The sequence below is a fragment of the Galendromus occidentalis genome, unplaced genomic scaffold (assembly GCF_000255335.2).
Source record: "Galendromus occidentalis unplaced genomic scaffold, Mocc_1.1 scf7180000077460, whole genome shotgun sequence".
Taxonomy (NCBI): Eukaryota; Metazoa; Arthropoda; class Arachnida; order Mesostigmata; family Phytoseiidae; genus Galendromus; species Galendromus occidentalis.
Genome location: NW_003805448.1, coordinates 1,622,229 through 1,640,850, shown reverse-complemented (window position 1 = coordinate 1,640,850; position 18,622 = coordinate 1,622,229). Strand labels below are relative to the sequence as shown.

At 52.1% G+C, this 18,622-nt stretch overlaps 6 protein-coding genes across 6 annotated transcripts; 3 read left to right on the top strand and 3 right to left on the bottom strand.

Annotated features, from left to right (window-relative positions):
- The first annotated feature begins 6 nt into the window (after positions 1-6).
- On the top strand, positions 7-886 carry Prosbeta3 (proteasome subunit beta type-3). The gene is made up of 2 exons (XM_003744129.2): positions 7-501; positions 631-886. The coding sequence occupies exons 1-2, from the start codon at positions 84-86 to the stop codon at positions 828-830; spliced, it is 618 nt and encodes a 205-aa protein (XP_003744177.1). The 5' UTR covers positions 7-83; the 3' UTR covers positions 831-886.
- Positions 887-2,973: 2,087 nt separating this feature from the next.
- On the bottom strand, positions 2,974-4,200 carry LOC108864363 (uncharacterized). The gene has a single exon (XM_018639853.1). It carries the CDS (start codon positions 4,198-4,200, stop codon positions 2,974-2,976), a length of 1,227 nt encoding a protein of 408 aa, XP_018495369.1.
- Positions 4,201-4,879: 679 nt separating this feature from the next.
- Tpi (triose phosphate isomerase) lies at positions 4,880-6,015 on the bottom strand. Its single transcript, XM_003744128.2, has one exon. It carries the CDS (start codon positions 5,912-5,914, stop codon positions 5,165-5,167), a length of 750 nt encoding a protein of 249 aa, XP_003744176.1. The 5' UTR covers positions 5,915-6,015; the 3' UTR covers positions 4,880-5,164.
- Positions 6,016-6,339: 324 nt separating this feature from the next.
- Positions 6,340-8,917, top strand: tw (Protein O-mannosyl-transferase 2). The gene is made up of 4 exons (XM_003744200.1): positions 6,340-7,291; positions 7,393-7,796; positions 7,920-8,066; positions 8,172-8,917. The coding sequence occupies exons 1-4, from the start codon at positions 6,340-6,342 to the stop codon at positions 8,721-8,723; spliced, it is 2,055 nt and encodes a 684-aa protein (XP_003744248.1). The 3' UTR covers positions 8,724-8,917.
- Positions 8,918-8,997: 80 nt separating this feature from the next.
- On the bottom strand, positions 8,998-11,387 carry Caf1-105 (chromatin assembly factor 1, p105 subunit). Its single transcript, XM_003744199.1, has 4 exons — positions 10,934-11,387; positions 10,426-10,617; positions 10,002-10,294; positions 8,998-9,856 (listed from the first exon to the last, which is right to left on the bottom strand). The coding sequence occupies exons 1-4, from the start codon at positions 11,111-11,113 to the stop codon at positions 9,145-9,147; spliced, it is 1,377 nt and encodes a 458-aa protein (XP_003744247.1). The 5' UTR covers positions 11,114-11,387; the 3' UTR covers positions 8,998-9,144.
- Positions 11,388-12,686: 1,299 nt separating this feature from the next.
- LOC100908652 (WD repeat-containing protein 47) lies at positions 12,687-18,117 on the top strand. Its single transcript, XM_003744198.1, has 7 exons — positions 12,687-12,759; positions 12,997-13,387; positions 13,500-13,726; positions 13,864-14,538; positions 14,653-14,798; positions 14,972-15,096; positions 18,033-18,117. Exons 1-7 carry the CDS (start codon positions 12,687-12,689, stop codon positions 18,115-18,117), a joined length of 1,722 nt encoding a protein of 573 aa, XP_003744246.1.
- Positions 18,118-18,622: the final 505 nt, after the last annotated feature.

Below are 18,622 nucleotides of genomic sequence, written 5' to 3'. Positions count from 1 at the left end.
ACTACCGGTGTATATTCTGCTAAGTGACGGGGGCTGACTTGCTAGAAATTCGTTCGGACTGAATCTCCGAGAAATCCGCTGCCATGAGTATCTTGGCTTACAATGGAGGAATTGTCATCGCCATGAAAGGTGACGGCTGTGTGGCGATCGCGACCGACCGTCGGCTCGGAGTAGAGGGTCGTACGGTCTCAATCGATTTCGAGCGGGTTTTCGAGATGGGACCGAGACTTTTCGTCGGGCTCCCTGGTTTGGCAACCGATACCATCACCGTAAGTCAGAAACTCAGGTTCGACATGAACCTCTATGAGCTCCAAGAGAATCGTCAGATGACCCCCAAGACCTTCGCTACGCTGTTGAGTGGAACGCTATACGAAAAAAGATTCGGGCCGTATTTCATCGAACCTGTCGTGGCTGGGATGGATCCCAAGACAAATGAGCCTTATGTGGCGTGCATGGACCTGATCGGCAGCACGACAGAGACCGTCGACTTCGTTGTATCAGGTAAGGGTCTCGTTCTCATCCTCCGAGCTCATGTATTCACTCCGGTAGGATTTGCGGTACCTGTCTGTTTTGTGAAAATGACCCCGGCCGGGAGTCAGCTGAGTCTCATGAGGCATCGTTCATCCCCAGGTACTGCCGAGGAGGAGGCGTACGGCATGTGCGAAACTCTGTGGCGGCCCGGAATGAAACCCGACGAGTTGTTCGAGTGCATTTCGCAGTGTGTACTCAATGCTATGGATCGCGACGCGATCAGCGGATGGGGTGTCAAAGTTCATGTCATGGAGAAAGACAAAGTAACCACTCGGTATCTGAAAACTCGGATGGATTAAGTCGGTTCGGAATCTTATCATCAGGATCGCTGGCACATTAAATTTCTTTTGAAAAAGCTGCTGTCTTCCTTCAACGGTCATTCGTCCTTCGTTCGGACTCGAGATCCGTGGAGGAGCCGAATCGTATATCTGTGTAATGGGGCTTCCATTTCAGTCTTGACTCTTGACGACTCTTGACCCTTGACCCATGAATTCGTGATACGATTTACTTCGGAGTGTCCCTCCAGAACTCGCCCGCACGTACAAGGTGGGGCTGTATATTCTCCCCATTTTGTTTTGCTCATAGAATCCGAACCATGAGGGCTAGCGGAGTTCTGTTCGCGGCGAAATGTTTAGGAGGACTCGCCCTCTAAGAAAAAAATGCCTTCGGTCCGATATCTCCGAGCTGGGGAACAAGAATCAGCAGGAAAGCTAGGAAAATGGGTTTTCCCACAGATATCAACACCGAGCTTTATGAGAATGACGTGAGCTGAGCTTCAAAAGGTCAACTTTGAACGTCCACCTGGTGAGGAGTCCTCGTGGTCATTCTACTGCAAGCAGGATTCCGCTAGCCGCCTTGGTCCGGATTTCATGGGGATCATTCAAAATGGGGAATTTATGCTGCCCCACCCTGTATTTTGCGCCTAGCATTTATCCTTCCCGCTCGAGCTCTGATTGCGGCAGGAATATAATCCACAGGGGCGGTAGGGAGCGGGTCTACATATTGGGACATCGTCATCGTTCGAGATTCATGCTTCATCTGAGCGCCTGAGAAGACCTAGATTGATAAGAAGTATCGAGCCCAGAGGTGATTCACGTGCTTTCCCTCGAGCCTCTTCCCCTGGTTTTCGGTCGCCCTTGGAAGATAAACGAGTGACCTCATCTTTTGGAGAGATCGAGGGTGAGGAAGTTTTCGGCGGAGAAGGCTCCGGGAAAGACCGAGGTGTCAGGCTCGTGGATACCCTGCAGGTGGATCGTCGCATCGTAGACCGCCAGGTAGCTGCTCTGACGGGGATTCCGCATGAGGGCCTCGGATTCCAGCTTTTTGCTTTCAATCGCCCCGCTACCGAAGAAGCCATGCTATACGATTACTATTATGAGAGAAGGAGACGTAATCCGCAAGCATCGAGCACTAGGTCTTTCTCCCACGGAGCTCGTCTTCGTGACGCTACGACGCGGAAGACGGCGTCCCTTCGACCAAGTCTCCGGGGTTTCTGATCGAGCCTGTTGATTTTTCGCACGAACACACATGTACCAGTCGTGGGATCACAGAACATCACGAGCTATCAGGAACTCGGGGGAAAGACGGGATGTATTCCGTCATTAGCCACAAACGCCAAGTCTGCATGTGATTGGAAAGAAATCAGGCGGTGCTAGAGGGAATGGCTCGAGGGTGTCGACCAGAGCGATGTTCTCATAGCGACGTGAATCATCTTTCAGAGGAGCGGAGTCTTCCGGGGCGGCCAAACAGTGTCTTCTCCTCCTCGATATCTTCTGATGTGAAAGAGTCGTCACATTTGGCTCACTTACGGATCCAATGAACTCCGACATACGACCCTCGGGATGAGGAGTTGTCCAACTTCGACGGTTCAATACGTTGGTCCCTCTCGGTGTCGCTGTCCAGATCGCGTACCAAGATAGCTCGAGAACCACATTTTCATCACACTGACGCTCATAGAGTTAGAGGTATCGTGGCAAGCCTGCGATGTATCGCTCAGACCCCTCTGAAATCCGTGACAATTCGGAAAATAATGTCTCCAACGTACGCTGTGATGCTACACTCGAAATGGAACGATTCCGGGCGGTGCGACAGACCGGAGTGAAACCCTCCATTGATGGAAACTCCTCTTTCCGCGGGAGAGCTTATCGTTCTAACGCAGGGGCTGGGGAACGCGGCAGAGAAGGCGCACCCGGGACGACCTTGAAACTGTTGTCCGAACGACGGAGTGGACGCTCTCTGGGGACTTGTAGCTTGCCGGCAGTTGGTCGTGCTCGATGACCTTTAGAGCCTGGGCTTTCAGGCAGATAAGCGGCCTCATCGAATGTTCCGGAAGTACTCGACTCCCATGTCCGCGACTCCTAACGAATGAAGAACTTGGACTGGGCAGTGTGATCTATTTCTTTATTCTAGGCATGCATATACCTATATTCCATGTTTGGACCTTCATTCCCGCCGAGACGTCGGCGGCACCGTTTCCCGCGGACTGGGTGAACTTGTTCCACGTGGAGAGTCCTCGGCTGACAGGAAAGTTGTGTACAAGCTGTTCGTTTCACTTTTCCTGCCTTTCGAATCTTCCCGCAGACCGCCGAACAGCAACAGCTCGAAAGGCGTAGACAACAGCGAGTATCCAGTCAAGGTCCCTCGGATCGAGCCCTCAGTATTAGGTCTCAGCCATCGAACCCTATCGAACTCTAAATCCTTGAAGCACAACATATGAAGAGACATCGCCTTCTTCGATAAGTGTTTCACTTCACAAGAATTCTGTCCGCACCTGTTCTCCGACGGCGCGAGAGTCACGGCAAGGTTTTCCCCAACCCTTACGAGCTTGGATAGATACTCCGCTTTCTTCGGTGCGAAATGTTCGTCAATGACGGAGATTCGTTTCCATTTGAAGAAGACCCCTATCTGGAGCAACCACACTTCTTCTCCATGCCAGGTTGCCCCAATGTACAAAATCTGGTTCTCCGAAATTTTAATCTGACACATCGTATCCAGCTCGGACGGCTGATCCCTCGAGACCGCACTCTCTGATGTCCATGTCAACGTTTTCAGATCTAGACAAAAGATATCCGACTGTCCAGCCGATGATGTCTCCGGATCATAATGCACGAGAATCGCGCATTCGCCCACGACGGTGGGATTGACGAAGAACCGGCACGGTGCTCTCGTTAAATTGGTGACGTCGCGAAGTGTATTCTCTTTAGAATTGTAGAGAACGACCGCGTTTTCTGTCTCGTCCGTGTCCCCGTCCTGGTCCCAGCTGGCTCCCAGGAAAATGAGAACGTTTTCGCCGTAGGTGCAAACGGCTTCCGCAAACAAGCTCTGCGGAGCAAGTGCACTCCTCTGCCACTTCCGAGCCACCAGATCGAATGTCCAGAGGACATGGTTCGACACGACGAGCATCTTCGAGTCACAGACTGCGGCACGATGATATGCACAAGGCGGAGGAACTTGTTGGTCTGAGAACCTTCTGTATTTGGAAAACTTCGCCTTGTCGAGCATCAGCTGATTCTCGGACTCGGTAGTTCGCCGTCGGATCAGGTTCGAAGTCGCTCGCCGGAAGTTCTCGTTAACCAGGAGAGTGTTCGGGTAGTCCCGATAGACGTTCAGATGAGATAGCACCATTTCAATAATTTCCAGCGGGAGCTCATCAATGTTCACAGCACTCATTTTATCGGATAATGAAAACTGTCCCGGGCGATGAAATTCAATTCTATCAGAGTCTCACGGCAGGAATGGTAGCAATCGACGTTCATGGCATGGTCCGAATTCCCGCGTGGGATGCTGACCCTCGCCCGTCAAATGTCAGTGCACCAGATCGCAGCCGAACGCTTGCTTGCTTCGAGCACTCAAGTGTTGAAGATGAGCGGAGTGGAAGATGCAGGAATTAATGTATCAACCATGAACAGCGAGCATCTTCATCGAGACTCGCGGAACGTCAGCTGTCGGTATGGACGGCTGCGTAATTGAAGCTCAGCCCGGGCATGGTATGACATCGGATCTCTTCTAGATCGCGTCAGGTACGGCGAAGAACCCTCCTCGGAAAGTGTCTCAGCCGCCGAGTGACACGCTGGACCTACATTGTATACAAAGGAGGGAGAAGCTGGGAACATCTCGCGCCGAGCTCGAGCAGGCCTTCCCGCTTCCATTTCACGAAAACTATGCGGAGTGCGATTACGAAGCATGCTGAGACCGAGAACCGAACTCCGGTCGCAGTGCTTGATTTAGGTCTTCTCAGTCAGAGACTTACTTCAAGCAAGAGACCCGCTCGGACATCACCGAAGTCCGCTCGGATAGGACTTAACGGAATTTCGAGTGGCTTCCAAGTTTGAGGGCGAGAGGAAACGAAGTCCGTAATCGCCGAAGGCTTCGATTTTATTAATCACTGTCTGGGAACAGAGAAAGACTTTTCGATTGCGCTGTTTTTGACATAGAACAACTGAATGACATTCTACGCATGACTTAAAACCATCTGTTGGAATCAGTAGCCCTCGAGGGCGTGGATTTGGTTTTGTGACTCGTCATTCCAGCGGATGATCCTCGAGAGACGACATTTCAATTGTATCAGGGGTCACCTGGGTTTTGGTTGCGCGTATTTCGACGTATCTCGATTGAGATTCTCCGGTCTCGCGAGCTACTGGTTGGCGTTAATGATTTGAACGAACTCCGGTTTCAACGACGCGCCCCCCACAAGGAATCCGTCGACATCGGGTTCCTGTGCGAGCTCTTTGCAATTGGCCGCCGTCACAGACCCGCCGTAGATGATCCGAGTATTCCGGGAGACCTCTTCGGAGACATTCTTCGCGAGCCATTCACGGAGCTTGGCATGGATTTCTTGTGCCTGCTTCGGCGAGGCTGTTTTTCCAGTCCCGATGGCCCAGACCGGCTCATAGGCGATAATGACGTTTTCCCACTGATCTGGCTTGATCAGATCGGCATACGCCTTGGTCTGGCGGAATATAACTTCCTCGGTTTTGCCACCCTCACGTTCTTCCAGGAGTTCACCGATGCACGCGATGACAGTCAGTCCGTTCTGCAGAGCGAAGGCGCATTTTTCGGCGATGAGTTGATCCTTCTCACCGAATACGTTCCGCCGTTCGGAATGTCCCAGGATCACGGTATCGCATCCGCAGTCTTTGATCATATCTACGCTCAACTCGGCCGTGAACGCCCCGCTCGCGACCTTGTAGCAGTTCTGAGCCGCGACGCGGATGGAGTCTGGCAAACTTTCGCGGCATAGCATGAGGTACGGGGCTGGGACTGCGACGCAAACTCCGACACAGAAGTCGAGTTTAGCATTCTTCAGACGGTCACACATCTCCTTGATGGAGGCCTTGTTGCCGTTCATCTTCCAGTTACCTCCGACGAAGAACTTGCGACCCATGTTGCTTCCCGTAGAGGAGAGATAAGTCGAACTTGAAATCGGTTGAGCAGAGAGCCTCTGTGCGCGACGTGACCGCTATGTTCTGTGAGAGCCAGCTCAATGACACTGAGACTGGTAGATTCCAACGGCATCACCACGCCATCTATGACCGGATCATCTTCTTTTGCCGGCAGACTCCGATGCGTCCTCCGTTTTCTCTGCATCGCCCCCGGATGTGGGGTCTGACTTGATGTCTCCTCTTCACGGCCCGCCCTGGGCGGATTTTGCGGGCTTTGAGTTTTCGGATGTACGTTGGTATCTACCAGCGGCGGGCGATGTTGTCCTCATGAAAACTGGTCGCCGCTTCCCCTCTCCCGTTTACGGTGACAGAACCACCTGTCTTCGAGAACGGCGGCCACAGGACGTATTCCAGGTCAGGCCGCGTCATGGCTGTCAAAGGCCCGGACGAGCAACGACAATGGGTTCTTGGGTTCAGCATTGTTGTTGCCGTATCGTTCGCTACTCGTTTCCATAAAATTTCCGAGCCGGATCATGTGTGCTGGGACGAAACCCACTTCGGTAAGATGGGTTCGTGGTACATCAACCAGTCGTTCTTCTTCGATGTTCACCCACCCCTCGGCAAGATGCTCATTGGATTATCCGGGCACTTGACCGGCTACGACGGCACGTTCCCCTTCAACAAACCCGGGGACAAGTATAACGATACTAAGTATCTCGGGATGAGAGTTTTTTGCGCTTTTCTCGGAGCTGCCATCCCTCCCATGGCATTCATAGCTGTCGAGAGTTTGACGAAGAAAATCTCAGCCGCCCTCCTGGCGTCTTCTCTGATTCTATTCGACGTCGGCATGATCACCCTGACTCAATACATTCTTCTGGACCCCCCGCTTCTGTGTTTCATCATGGCATCGTTCGCTTCATGTGTGACCCTGCAGCGATTCGAGCCCTTCTCCAAGCTGTGGTGGACGTGTCTCACGTGTACCGGGGTCTTCCTCGCCTGTTCGATCAGCGTCAAGTTCGTCGGTCTCTTCATCGTGCTCTCTGTCGGTGCTCATACGGCCTGGGATCTGTGGCTGATTCTCGGGGATCTCCGGATGCCGCTATGGAAACTCCAGAAACATTTCCTGGCTCGAGTTCTGTGTCTGATTCTGCTGCCGATCGTGCTGTATACGTGTTTCTTCTATATCCATCTGCACCGTCTTTCGAAAACCGGCAACGGAGACGGGTTCTACAGTTCAGAGTTCCAGGCACGTCTGGAAGGTAATTCCCTTTACACAGCGAGTATGCCGAGACAATTGGCTTATGGCGCGAAAATTTCGCTGAAAAACCACAGAACCGGCGGCGCGTATCTGCATTCGCATTTTCATCTCTACCCTGAAGGTAAGGTCCGCTCCCGAATTCATTCGCGCCTCTCTCTCTCTATCGACACGGAAGCCCTCGATGCCGAGGAGCGAATACCAAGAGATCGATTATTGTCACAGGTGTTGGTGCGCGCCAGCAGCAGGTGACGACTTATTCTCACAAAGACGACAACAATCACTGGATTGTGAAAACCTGGAATCGAGAACCAGCGGAAAACGATACGGTATCCCTGGTGAAAGACGGTGACCTCATCAGACTCGAGCACGTTCAAACAAACCGGAATCTTCACTCGCACCGAGAAGAAGCTCCCCTGACGAAACGCCACAATCAGGTCACCTGCTATGGGGAGAAAGGAGTCGGTGATGCAAACGACGTCTGGCGCGTAGAGGTCGTCAAGGGTGCTGGCCCGGAGAGCGAAATAAACACGGTCACGACGAAATTCCGTCTGATACATTACCTCACCAGTTGCGCACTTCAATCTCACAACAAACAATTGCCAAAATGGGGCTTCGATCAAATGGAGGCAAGTTTGGCAGACAAGGCAGAGTTTCCTTCCAGGTGCCACGATGTGTCCCACCGTCGGCACAAAGTTGTACGGGCTCGAGACTGATTATGAACAACTCTGAATTTTCTTTTTTTTCCGCAGGTGTCCTGCACCCCGAACAAACGCGACAAGAATGCAATATGGAATGTCGAGGACAACTGGTTCTCGAAACTGCAGAGCGAATCGTTCGAGAGATACCGTCCGGGTTTCCTGCAAATGTTCGTCGAATCTCACGCCGTCATGTTCCAGGTTCGTAGATACCATCTTCCGAGAATTATCCTGGAACGACCTACCGACCCACCGCCCGATCCTCACTCACAAACTCGAATTACGACGCCAAGACTTGGATTTCAGGGAAATGCCGGCTTGAAACCGAAAGAAGGTGAAATGACCTCGAGACCCTGGCACTGGCCCATCAACTTGCGGGGTCAGTTCTTCTCCGGTTTCGAGTATCGCGTCTATCTGCTGGGCAACCCCGTCATTTGGTGGGGAAACATCGTCCTACTCGCAGTTTATCTACTCATACAGGTCGGCGTTTTTATCAAGGAGAAGCGCCGAGGTAAACTCGTGGAATCTCACTACATAACCTCCTCGTGTCGATGGTTATTGTTAGGCTGGGCGTTGCATTATTGGCCATTTTACGCCATGGGTCGGGTGTTGTACTTCCATCACTACTTCCCGGCGCTGATGTTTAGTTCAATGTTGTCGGGAGTCATCGTAGATTATTTGATAGATCTCTTCGTCCCTCAAAGGCACAAATCCTGGGCTTATGCGGTTTTTCTGCTCACCATATTGTACAGCTTCTTCATCTTTTCGCCGCTCGCCTACGGAATGCAGGGGGCGACGGCGAATATGCCCAACAGTACGATGTATGGTCTCAGATGGCTGGAAACCTGGGAATTCTAGGCCCATCTAGAGATCCGATATCGTGCTCCTCGAACGTTTCGGAAAACGCGCTCCAATCACGAGCGTGCTCAGTGCAAATATCAAACGTCGTGAAACCCGTGTATATTTTAACTTATTCTCGGAGGACGACTCCGACCTTTGACCACCCAATAAACGTCGGGATGAGGATGCCTGACCCTCTCTAAATAATGAAGCCGGACTTTCCTCGCCGGTAGTAATCCTTGTGCTAGTGCGCGAACATCGACAGACTCTTCGATTGAGGGTCGCATGGTGAGGATCGGTCATTGTTTAATATTATTATAATTATTTTTTACAACGTCCTTGGTCCCAAGCTGCTATCAACACGTCAAGGAATCACTTTCATTTCACACCAAATAAAAGCTCTGTCGATTATATCGCCATTGGTCCGCCACGCGCTCCGCTACGAAGATTTTTCGTCCCCGCTGTCATTACTGTTCTGAGTTTCGTCGAGGTTCACCTCGTCTTCGTCGGAGTCCATTTTGTCACTATCGCCTTCGTTATCACCCTCGTCATCGAGATCTCCCTTTTTACCTGACGGAGATTCGTTGCTCTCCGCACCTTCCTTCTTGGGTTTTCGTTTCCGCTTTGGGATTTCATCGATGGCACTAAGGTGTGGAAGATCGCCAGTATAGAGATCTCCTAATTCACACTTTTCGAAAAATACAAAAGAGCAATAGCCATCGGTAGAAGACGCCAACAGCTTCGAATTATCAGGGGACCAGGTGAGGTCGGATATACGTGCATAGTGAGCGTCGGCGATCATCGCGAACGGGGTGAAGGTTTCCGTGTCACACACCATGATCGAGTCGACGGTCGCAGCCGCGAAAATCATTCTATACGGCAGCTTGATAACCGTTTCGGAACCGGGTTCTCTACGTGTCTTGTAGAACTTCTTCGAGAAGCGCACTGTCGTCGTGAATTTCGTCGCCGTCGGTATGTAGGCTATCGGCTTGGAGAAATCGCTCCGATGGAAGATGTACACACAGTTCGTTAGCTTTCCATCCTTCTCTATGACTCCGGACGGTGCGATTAGAAATTCACCATCAGGCGAGAAGTCCGGTCGACGGCAGAAGGATTTCAGGGTATCATCGTAGAACAATCTCGTAGATAGCCTGCGGAAATCGATAGAGATGTCAATTCAACGATCCTCAACGACTACGGTCGGATACGGGAAAGCTTGAGCCGAGACACGATGGAAGCTCGCAATTTCTCCCGAAAGAATCAGGCTCGCCGGGGTCGACACCTTCTCTCACTCACTTTGAACCGTCGCCCATGACAACTTCGGCCTTCGATGCAACCCAGACTCGTTTGCGTGTGTGGGTGCTGTAGACATACATCTGACGATCCGAGCTCAACGTGACCACGAATTGTCCGCGCGGGTCGTAGGCCACACCTTGGATGAAACCTTTGCGCTCTTTCAGGAAGCTCATGGAGCGACCGGTTTCCGCATCCCAAATTATAGCAGTCGAGTCCACTGATCCGGAAACGAGACACGAGTCCCGCAGAGACCACTGCAGGTCGCATATGTCTTCAACGTGCCCTCGGAGAATCTGGAGGGGGAAATTCCTTACTGGGGTCCCACTCCTCATGACGAACACCTATTACTACACCATACTTCTCAGTCAGCTTCAAAAAGCTCTTAATCTCGACCCCGAGGCGATGCCCCGTGACCGCGTCCTACCTTGTGGACCTGCCAGTTCTCCTTGTTCTCAGTCGAGTCGAAGAGCTGAGGAGCTTCCGAACTCAGAACTCTCCACAGAATTATGTTCGCTTCATCATCGCCGGAAGCGAGTATTTCTCCAGAGTTCGAGAAACGCACAATGTTAACCGTTCGCTGGTGACGCGTCAGATCAGCGCGGAGCTCGATGTCGATCTAGCCAGAGAAAGGAATGAAGAAGACGGTCGGTAAAACTCTAACCGAAAAATCGAACTCATGAAATGATGATGAAGCTGATCGATCTCCGAAATTGGACACGCCGTGAGCGCAAGTGCACCGGCCGCCGGGGGCCTCTCGAAAAAAACGGCGCCTACATCATGGATAAGAAACAGAACTCCGAAGTCTCACGGTCAATCGGTGCACAGAGAATCACAGACGTGCAGAAGGGGACATGATCGTCGAGGTTGTTCATGATCGTGGTCACCAGTCAAAAGATTCGCGCCGAAACCGGAATATCCACATCTGCACCCACCTGCTTGTCTTTGTTGCCGTCGGCTTCCAGCTCTAATTTCAGCCACCAGATCCTGATGTGAGTGTCAGTGCCACAAGTTGCTATGCGCAGTTCCTTGTCATCGTTCTTCGGTTGGAAATCCACGCTGAACAAGGGGCTGGTGTCCAACCACCAGGCCAACTGAGGTACCAAACACTTCATTCCACACAAGATGCTCTTCTGTTTTTTTCAACGAGAAAAGTTTCGCGTGTGGTCTTCCCGACTAGCCGACCGAGGAACCAATCGGCCTCACTGCGAGCCCGATCGCAACTGTAGTAGGGAGACGATCGGAAACTGCACCGAGATCGACTATGACTAAATGAAAGAGGCTCGGCGCCCCGACCACTCAGAAAAAAAAAAACGTTGTCAAATCTCCGAATGTTTTGAGGATCCTTGCTCAGAGCGCTAACGCTGGACCGCCAAAAGTGCATTTCGCGCTTCTTCTTCTGCGTGCGCGTCGGGGTTTCCGGTTACAAGTTTTGTTCGATCACCGCGTCAGCCCACGATCGCAGTCAACATTCATCAGAGACTTTCCCGGGAGACCCGGAAGCCCGAGATCCGAGCTCCGGGAATCCATGCGATCCATATTTTGGAGAACTTCTCCAGCTTCTCCATTGCCTTCTCGTATTGAATCAGCAACTTCCGGGTGCTTGTAAACAACATGGCGACAACATGGCGGCACCCAAGAGCGATATTTCTCGCAAACGCAGCTGAGTGACGGACGCGAACTTCTGCGCGTTTGAAACCCGCACACGCCGGCTGTCGTGAAAAGATGCTGTGCCGAACCTGATCCCGGATGTTGGAAGAATACCAATGTGCGGCGACGGTGCAGCACCACGGCGAAGCACCGATGAGTCAACTAGCTGTGGGGTAAGCCTGAAGTCGAACCGGTATTGGGGCGCGGTTCACCTCATGAGGGGCACTGACAGCTGTTCGGATCCGTTCGTTGTCTTGACAGGCGTTAACGGATCGCTGTACGGGAGCATTGAGCTTAGAGTCCCGATCCGCAACTTGTTGCCCCGAACTAGAGCCCATCCCGACTCTTGCTCCGACATCTCCCGCTTCCTCTGATCGATATTCCGTAGAATTCTCCCCACCCGTGGAGAACATGGTGTCGTCGGCGTCACTGGCACTCGAGCTCTCGGTCGAAGATCTTCACTGCCAGTCGGCTAAGATCCAGACGCGAGGCAGAGCCGTCTCTCTGTAAATTGGCTGCATCGCACCATCTCCTGACAACCGACTTGAAACTCCGTCGAAAATCACTGGAGGGCTTCCTGATCAATGACTCTCTCGGGAGAGAGACTTTCTCCTTTAACCCCCCATATGATGTGGGCGGAGAAGGATAGGTGGGGCGGGGGGAAACCTGATTGGATTAAAGCTCCCGATCTTTGCAGGATAGTACACACTCGTACGACTTCGAGCGATCGATGACCTGATGGGACACTAATCAGCATCGGAGATGATGTTGGAGCGTTGGATTCGTGCCAGCAATGCTCTCCCGCCCCGGGACATCGTCTGAATGCTGAGTTGTGAAGAACCCAACCAAAGATATTCCACCTCCTACAAATGAACAAATCGAAAAGCTTTAAGGAACTATCCCACGAATATACTCTCAACGCTAGCCACGAGAACACTATGGACGTGCTTGCACCAAAGTAACGAAAACTCACCCGCTCACTTCAACGGCTAGAAGCTTTTCTACACTGCATCATCATCGAGGCCGGTCAGAGTAATAATGCCTCAACTCCAACTCAAAGAAGAAGATATCGTGTGCCTTATCCTTGAGTATCTTCAGAAGAGAGATCTCGGTGAGTCGTCTCGGCTCGGTCATTCTGGTTCTCTCCCGAACTGACTCAATTATTGTGATATTTTGAAGAATCTATGATGGATCATAATTTATTTATAAGGCTCCGGTAATGCACTCGCAGCCGACTGTTAAGAATTCTCGCAGCGAGCAATGTACATGCTGGTGTCGAAGCGACAAAAGACAAAGCATTCCCACCGGAGACGTTTAACTCATCTGCGTTTCCTCCCCCCTCTTCCAGGCATTAGTCAACTCGCGCTAGAAAGAGAGACGGGTCTTGTAAATGGAGTCTTCTCCGACGATTTGCTATTCCTCCGTCAACTCGTACTGGACGGACAATGGGACGCAGTTTTGGATTTCGTACAACCGCTCGAGCACGTAGAATCATTCGACGCCAGGCGGTTCAAATATGTTGTTCTCAAGCACAAATTTCTCGAACTGCTGTGCATACGAGGTGAAACGGGATTAATTCAGCCGAATGAGTTGAACGTCGACGATATGGTCTCATGTCTCAACGAGTTGGAGGGCGTCGCCCCATCTAAGGAAGCCTATAATTCACTGTGTCTTCTGCTAGCATATCCGAAACTGTGTGATCATATGGACTATAAGCACTGGAACCCCAGCAACGCAAGGTGAGACTTCCGGTAAATCGTCCGCGGATTCTCGGACCGTGATTTGAGGAGTCCATTCCGGGAGGAATGAGTCATGCGTCCGAAAATACCTATTATTTCGTTTCCGTTCCAGAATACGTTGCTTCGCGCAATTGTGTCCCTTAGTGGAGAAGTTCTTGCCAGCTCCAACCCAAGCGTCGAATTCGACCTTGTTCTCGAAGCACGACCGATTAGTTCAACTGGTGATAAAAGGTCTGGTGTATGAGACGTGCGTGGCTTTCTGTCAGATCAGGGCGACAGGACAGCCGGCTGACGGAGCCAAAGGAATTCAGTTCGGATCTGTCTTCAGTAACTCGAATGGTGAGTGCTCGGCTCAACTTTCGCCGAGCGGAAGCTTTATATCGTTCAGCATTCGGGATCCATCGGAGGAGAGTTTCAAATGGAAAACGGGAGCAAATATTCGGAGACCATTGATCCAAGAGCCCGTCTCGTTTCAGGATTCTCCGGTGCGGATCTCGGACTCTTCTCGTGGTTGCAAGCGCTCCCGGTCGAGTCGTTCAGTCACCCGTTCGAGCAGAAGACTCTGAAAATCGACGTGACTCAAATGGAAAAACCAGTCCTAGACGCTCAATGGGCGGAACACATCCTCGGCACTCCGATCAAACCCCGAGCGGTGTTTCCTCACTCGCACGTTCCTTTCCAAAGATCGCAAGGTGGAATGGAGATGATGTCACGGTCGTTGATGATGTTGACATCCATGGAGCAGAGCCGCCTGTCGGTGTCCGGTATTTTATCGGGATCGACGTACGGGGATCTCTCAAAGAGCAGCTTTCATTTGACGGGAACAAAAATCATGACGACGTCGGTCGACAAGCTCTTTGCAAGCACAACGGACATCGCTCTCACGCGGAGCACCGTCAACGAATCTCAAACTCCTCCGAAAAGCTCGCCTCAGCACAAGGAGGCTCCGTCAGAGGATCAAGCGGAGGATTCGCATGTGCTGTGGAAAGAATTCCAGAAACAACGTCAGAAGTTGGAAACTCTCGTCGAAGATGTCAAAGTACCAACGGCTGAGGTTGCGTCAAAACCTCCGCAATCGACGAGCGCCGGAACAAAACCAGCGTTCGCTCCGTCTACGTCGAAAAATTTCACACAAGAACCCCCAACGAGAGGTGAGCTGAAGCTTTCCCGTGCTCGGATGTCCCGCCGACGCGTCGAGAAACGAGAAGTACCGTCCTCGGAGCTTGAGAGCCCGAGATAGCGCTGATTGTTTTTTCAAACCTCAGAGAATCGAGCGTGTGCTGGACCCTTGAGTGCCGCCAAAACTGCTTCCCCACCGCCGCCAGCAAGACCTCTGAACTCCCACTCGCCGAGCATGGCGTCTCCTCCGACGGGGGTCATGACGTCTTTGAGAGATTCCAGAGCTTCCCAGGTGAGATCGAGATTCGCTCGTATTGTGATCGTTGTACTCATCCGTATGGCTATTATGATTATGAGGAGTGTTACTGATGAATTTCATGGCCTTCCGAAAAGTCGTGAACGTTTCGTGTGAGTTCGATTAGGGTTGATTCTCTTCGTAAGCAAGACAGTGTTCCCGCCTTCCAGGTGACCGTGTATCAGTCTGAGCGGAAAGACGAAGACAAAAGGAAGAGCTTTATCGAGAAAGATCAAAGAGAGGAGGAGAGACTGTCCTCATCCCGGAGCTCCTGCAAGTCCAATGACACATCATGGTGAGTCGAGATGTCAACAACAACTTCTACGGCACTTTGGTTATCGCTTGGGAGCGCCAAGTCTCTTTAGCGCGTTCGACTCGCAGGGGCGTCCGATCCGCCTGGAGAGCCCTCTTAACGCTTCGATCTCGTGCCCGTCCTCATCGAGAGTTCCCGCAGCCTGAGCGCTCGATCTTCCGTGGAGCGTGTCTCTTCGATGAGCGCGTCGGACACGACCGGGGAGGACGGCAACTCGACTGAGCCGGTGCCATTGGTAGGGATCAGCACGCTCGAGCGGTTCATACCGACTGCCTCGATTGACATGACGGATCAAACGCAAAGATTTCCATCGAGTGACCGGAAGCCCTACACCATCCGATGCCCGATGGGCGCTCTGAATGAAGCGATATGCGGGGCTGGGATCAGTTGAGGTGTTCATGGGAATATCCGATGGCTGCTTCTGTAATTCTGCTGAAGCGCCGTCGGCAAATCTCTCATCTGATGCTCGTGTATTCCATTTCTCCTCGCAACTACTTCTATTCTGGAAAGCTACTGACCCGGCTCTGAACCGCTGCGATCGGGTTCTTTTTTTATTACTTTGGGCAGAAAAGCAACGGATGCGTTATCTAAAACAATTGTTCCCAAGTCGTTGGCCCATTTCAAGCATCGGCGACCGACGATGGCTGGCTTATTGAGAGTTTCCATCATCGCTTCTGACAGTCGGGAGTCATTGGCAATTCATATTTTATTGGGTGATATTCCACGCATGGATTGATATACGACTGCGCCGCGATGAACGTCTGCAGTCATTGTTCGCCAGAATTTTTCGGTGGAGACCTCTCCTTCCTCGCACTGGAATGTGAAATATCTGCAGTGGCGACGGCTGTTTCCGAAAGAGAAAGCTCTCATCCGCGTTGCGGTTACGATTGTGTGGTCATCGTCACCGCTCGCCCAATGATATCAATGGCAGATTCCATGAGACCTTGGCGAAGGAATAACGGGTCTTCTCGGGTTTCCCGTCGCGCTGTCTCCGGTTTCCCCTTAGTGCCCGAATTGAGAAGTGCGAAGAGCGCATGGGCTGAAGCATCTTCAGGATAGAGGAAAAAACTCGATCGATGAGCGTATTGTTCGAGTATTGTTTGACTTGAGCCGAATGAGACGCCGCAATCGAGTTAGCAACTGATGCTCGAGGTTTGGAAGCGTGGTTTACTGCGCCCCCCACGAGGAAACGATAGCTTGAAATGTTCTTTCGGACAAGCCGTAAAATATTCTTATGTTTCCATCGCTCGCAAGGAAGAGCGATCAACAATGATTCAACGTCTTTAGCGATGGGAAAATGGGCCTGCTCAGCCCGCTCTGTCATCGAGCGCTCGCAGCTGTGAACGGTCCCCCGTACCAGACCACTCTCGTTGCTCGTCACATGATGAGCGCGAATTCCTCTCCGAAAAATCAACCTTCACTAGGGTTCCTGGACTGCTAGTTGTCCAGACGGTCAGTCAGCCACTCAGTCAGTCAGTGAGTCAGTCAGTCGGTCAACCAGTTAAGCAGGCGGCCGGGGCAGCTCAATCAGGAGACGCTACCCGCTCACGCGACAGACGCGGCGGTGTCCGGTTTCAACAACGTGTATTGATCGTGATTCGGCGTCGTTGTCGAGTCCGTTATTCGCGTTTTGACTCGGGTCAATCCTCCTCGTCATCAATGAATGGTTCCGCGGAAAGTTGTTGTTGAAAAGCCGGGCTGCAGGCGGTGGAGACGCCTCACGCGATCTGTACTGGATTCGCACGGAGGCCAACTTTGCCCACACGGCGGCGTAAAAAAAAGCATTGTGAGGCGGATGGACAAAGCGAGCTGATCTCATTCAAACTACTCGTGGCGGTCCGCTTCAAATCGTGATTCCAGAGGTTCGACGTTTACGCGCTTCCAGAATGATTGGGCTTCGACCCCCTCTTTTGACCGGAGGAAAGATCCGGCTCGAGCTTCCGATTATCATCACCAGGAGGCCGCATTCGATATCTGGCGAGTCCTTTGCGCTCGGACGAGGTAGTCCAGGCGGCCAGGTGCTGAACATTACCGCTTCTCCAAGCGGGAAGTTTTGGAAATAATCCGGAGGAGACTTCCAGGAACGTTCGTTAGAAGTCGCAGGAAGATTTCCTTCCAGAGGAGAAATTCCCATGCGGGCTGTTTCACTTCGGGAAGCGGGGGGGAATCGGAAATCCCGCGGGAATGCAAACGGAGTAACGAACGTTGAATCGACGCTGCCGCTCGAACGGTAGCCGGGTGGGGGCGGAAGACAACGCTGTCCACGGTCGTAGTAGCATCTAGATAAACGAAACGGCCGCGATGAAGTTTCTTCGCGCGTTTCTCTGGTAAGCGGCGAGTGAAGGAAACGAGGCATAGCAACGAGCGGGGCATCTGGTCTGACTAGTCATCTGTCCCTGTTCGTATGACGGTGATCCTCGTGTGGCGGACGACGTCGACGCTCCGCAGAACGCTTATCCCTACGAACACTAGACTACCACAGTCGACACCGAATTCGGGAAGTCTGCGGGTCGGGTCACGCTCTGTGAACACGTTCCCCGCAAGAAATCGCGGTGACAGTCGCTATCTGAGAATCCGAAGTCCAGATGAACATGTGGGAGGCGACCACGTTGGCTTCACCGTTTGATTCGCCGACTGGGTCTCGGGAATGCGACACCCGATGGGCCCATGATGAAGAGGAGATATTACCCGGATCGATTTTGACATTTTTGACGCATCGGTGCTCGTTGAGTCTTCTTTCAACGCGGAACTCACTCAGACCGCTCATTGTCCCGTCGTGGGTTGCAATCGCCACGCGGGGCGTAATTTCGGAGCACTTTATCCCGTCTTCTGTCTTTATTATTGTTCATCCGCTATTCGATTAGATTCGAAGCAAAGTGGCGGTTCTGAAAGAATCAAGTCTCGCGTCTGGTTTTCAGGTCCTCCGGCAAGGGATCCACGATGCTTCAAACTTGTCCGAATAGACCTCTGGAGCAGCAACGCGTGAGTAGTGATAAAATCTAGGTGGTGTTCGAATGCTTTCATCCCCTGCGCGCGCATCGAGCAAAGCTTCGTATCACGGTAGAAATATGAAGATGAGCTCTTTGGATTCGATTTTTAATAAAATTGGGCGCGCCTTATCCATTCGACTCCGGACCAGCATCGTTCCAGACCCAGACGCGCGCCTTCTCTGTGTTTTCCACTTGTTAGGAGCTGGACCGGGAACCCCGGAGAATCAGAAGCTATTTCGTGTTTCTGTGGAGTCTTGCGAAACAGGCGGAACTAGCATATATCGGGGACCGGTGTCTTTGGACTTCGAACGGGCGAACGTGGGAGAAGTTTACTACAGGCTGTAGCTGTCGGCAGTAATCACTTTCCCACTTACTTAACAATCAGTAGGCTCGTAACCGGCAAGCTCAGCTTGTAGCCGAGAGTCGACTAGACGGCAACGAACAGACTACGGCGGAACGGCTGGCCAATGGTCGCTCGGGCAATTGTTCTTCTTGAGCCTTCCGGCTGTGAACGACCC

What these genes read in the sequence shown, in the direction of transcription:
- Prosbeta3 (XM_003744129.2), top strand. Translation starts at nt 84, where the DNA reads ATGAGTATCTTGGCTTACAATGGAGGAATTGTCATCGCCATGAAAGGT. An exon ending in CGTCGACTTCGTTGTATCAG is followed by an intron (nt 502 to 630) that starts GTAAGGGTCTCG and finishes GTTCATCCCCAG; the next exon opens with GTACTGCCGAGGAGGAGGCG.
- LOC108864363 (XM_018639853.1), bottom strand. Translation starts at nt 4,200, where the DNA reads ATGAGTGCTGTGAACATTGATGAGCTCCCGCTGGAAATTATTGAAATG.
- Tpi (XM_003744128.2), bottom strand. Translation starts at nt 5,914, where the DNA reads ATGGGTCGCAAGTTCTTCGTCGGAGGTAACTGGAAGATGAACGGCAAC.
- tw (XM_003744200.1), top strand. Translation starts at nt 6,340, where the DNA reads ATGGCTGTCAAAGGCCCGGACGAGCAACGACAATGGGTTCTTGGGTTC. An exon ending in GGGGCTTCGATCAAATGGAG is followed by an intron (nt 7,797 to 7,919) that starts GCAAGTTTGGCA and finishes TTTTTTCCGCAG; the next exon opens with GTGTCCTGCACCCCGAACAA. An exon ending in CTCACGCCGTCATGTTCCAG is followed by an intron (nt 8,067 to 8,171) that starts GTTCGTAGATAC and finishes CTTGGATTTCAG; the next exon opens with GGAAATGCCGGCTTGAAACC.
- Caf1-105 (XM_003744199.1), bottom strand. Translation starts at nt 11,113, where the DNA reads ATGAAGTGTTTGGTACCTCAGTTGGCCTGGTGGTTGGACACCAGCCCC. An exon ending in AGAACTGGCAGGTCCACAAG is followed by an intron (nt 10,295 to 10,425) that starts GTAGGACGCGGT and finishes TTCCCCCTCCAG; the next exon opens with ATTCTCCGAGGGCACGTTGA. An exon ending in GTCATGGGCGACGGTTCAAA is followed by an intron (nt 9,857 to 10,001) that starts GTGAGTGAGAGA and finishes CGATTTCCGCAG; the next exon opens with GCTATCTACGAGATTGTTCT.
- LOC100908652 (XM_003744198.1), top strand. Translation starts at nt 12,687, where the DNA reads ATGCCTCAACTCCAACTCAAAGAAGAAGATATCGTGTGCCTTATCCTT. An exon ending in TGTCTTCAGTAACTCGAATG is followed by an intron (nt 13,727 to 13,863) that starts GTGAGTGCTCGG and finishes GTCTCGTTTCAG; the next exon opens with GATTCTCCGGTGCGGATCTC. An exon ending in GAGATTCCAGAGCTTCCCAG is followed by an intron (nt 14,799 to 14,971) that starts GTGAGATCGAGA and finishes CCCGCCTTCCAG; the next exon opens with GTGACCGTGTATCAGTCTGA.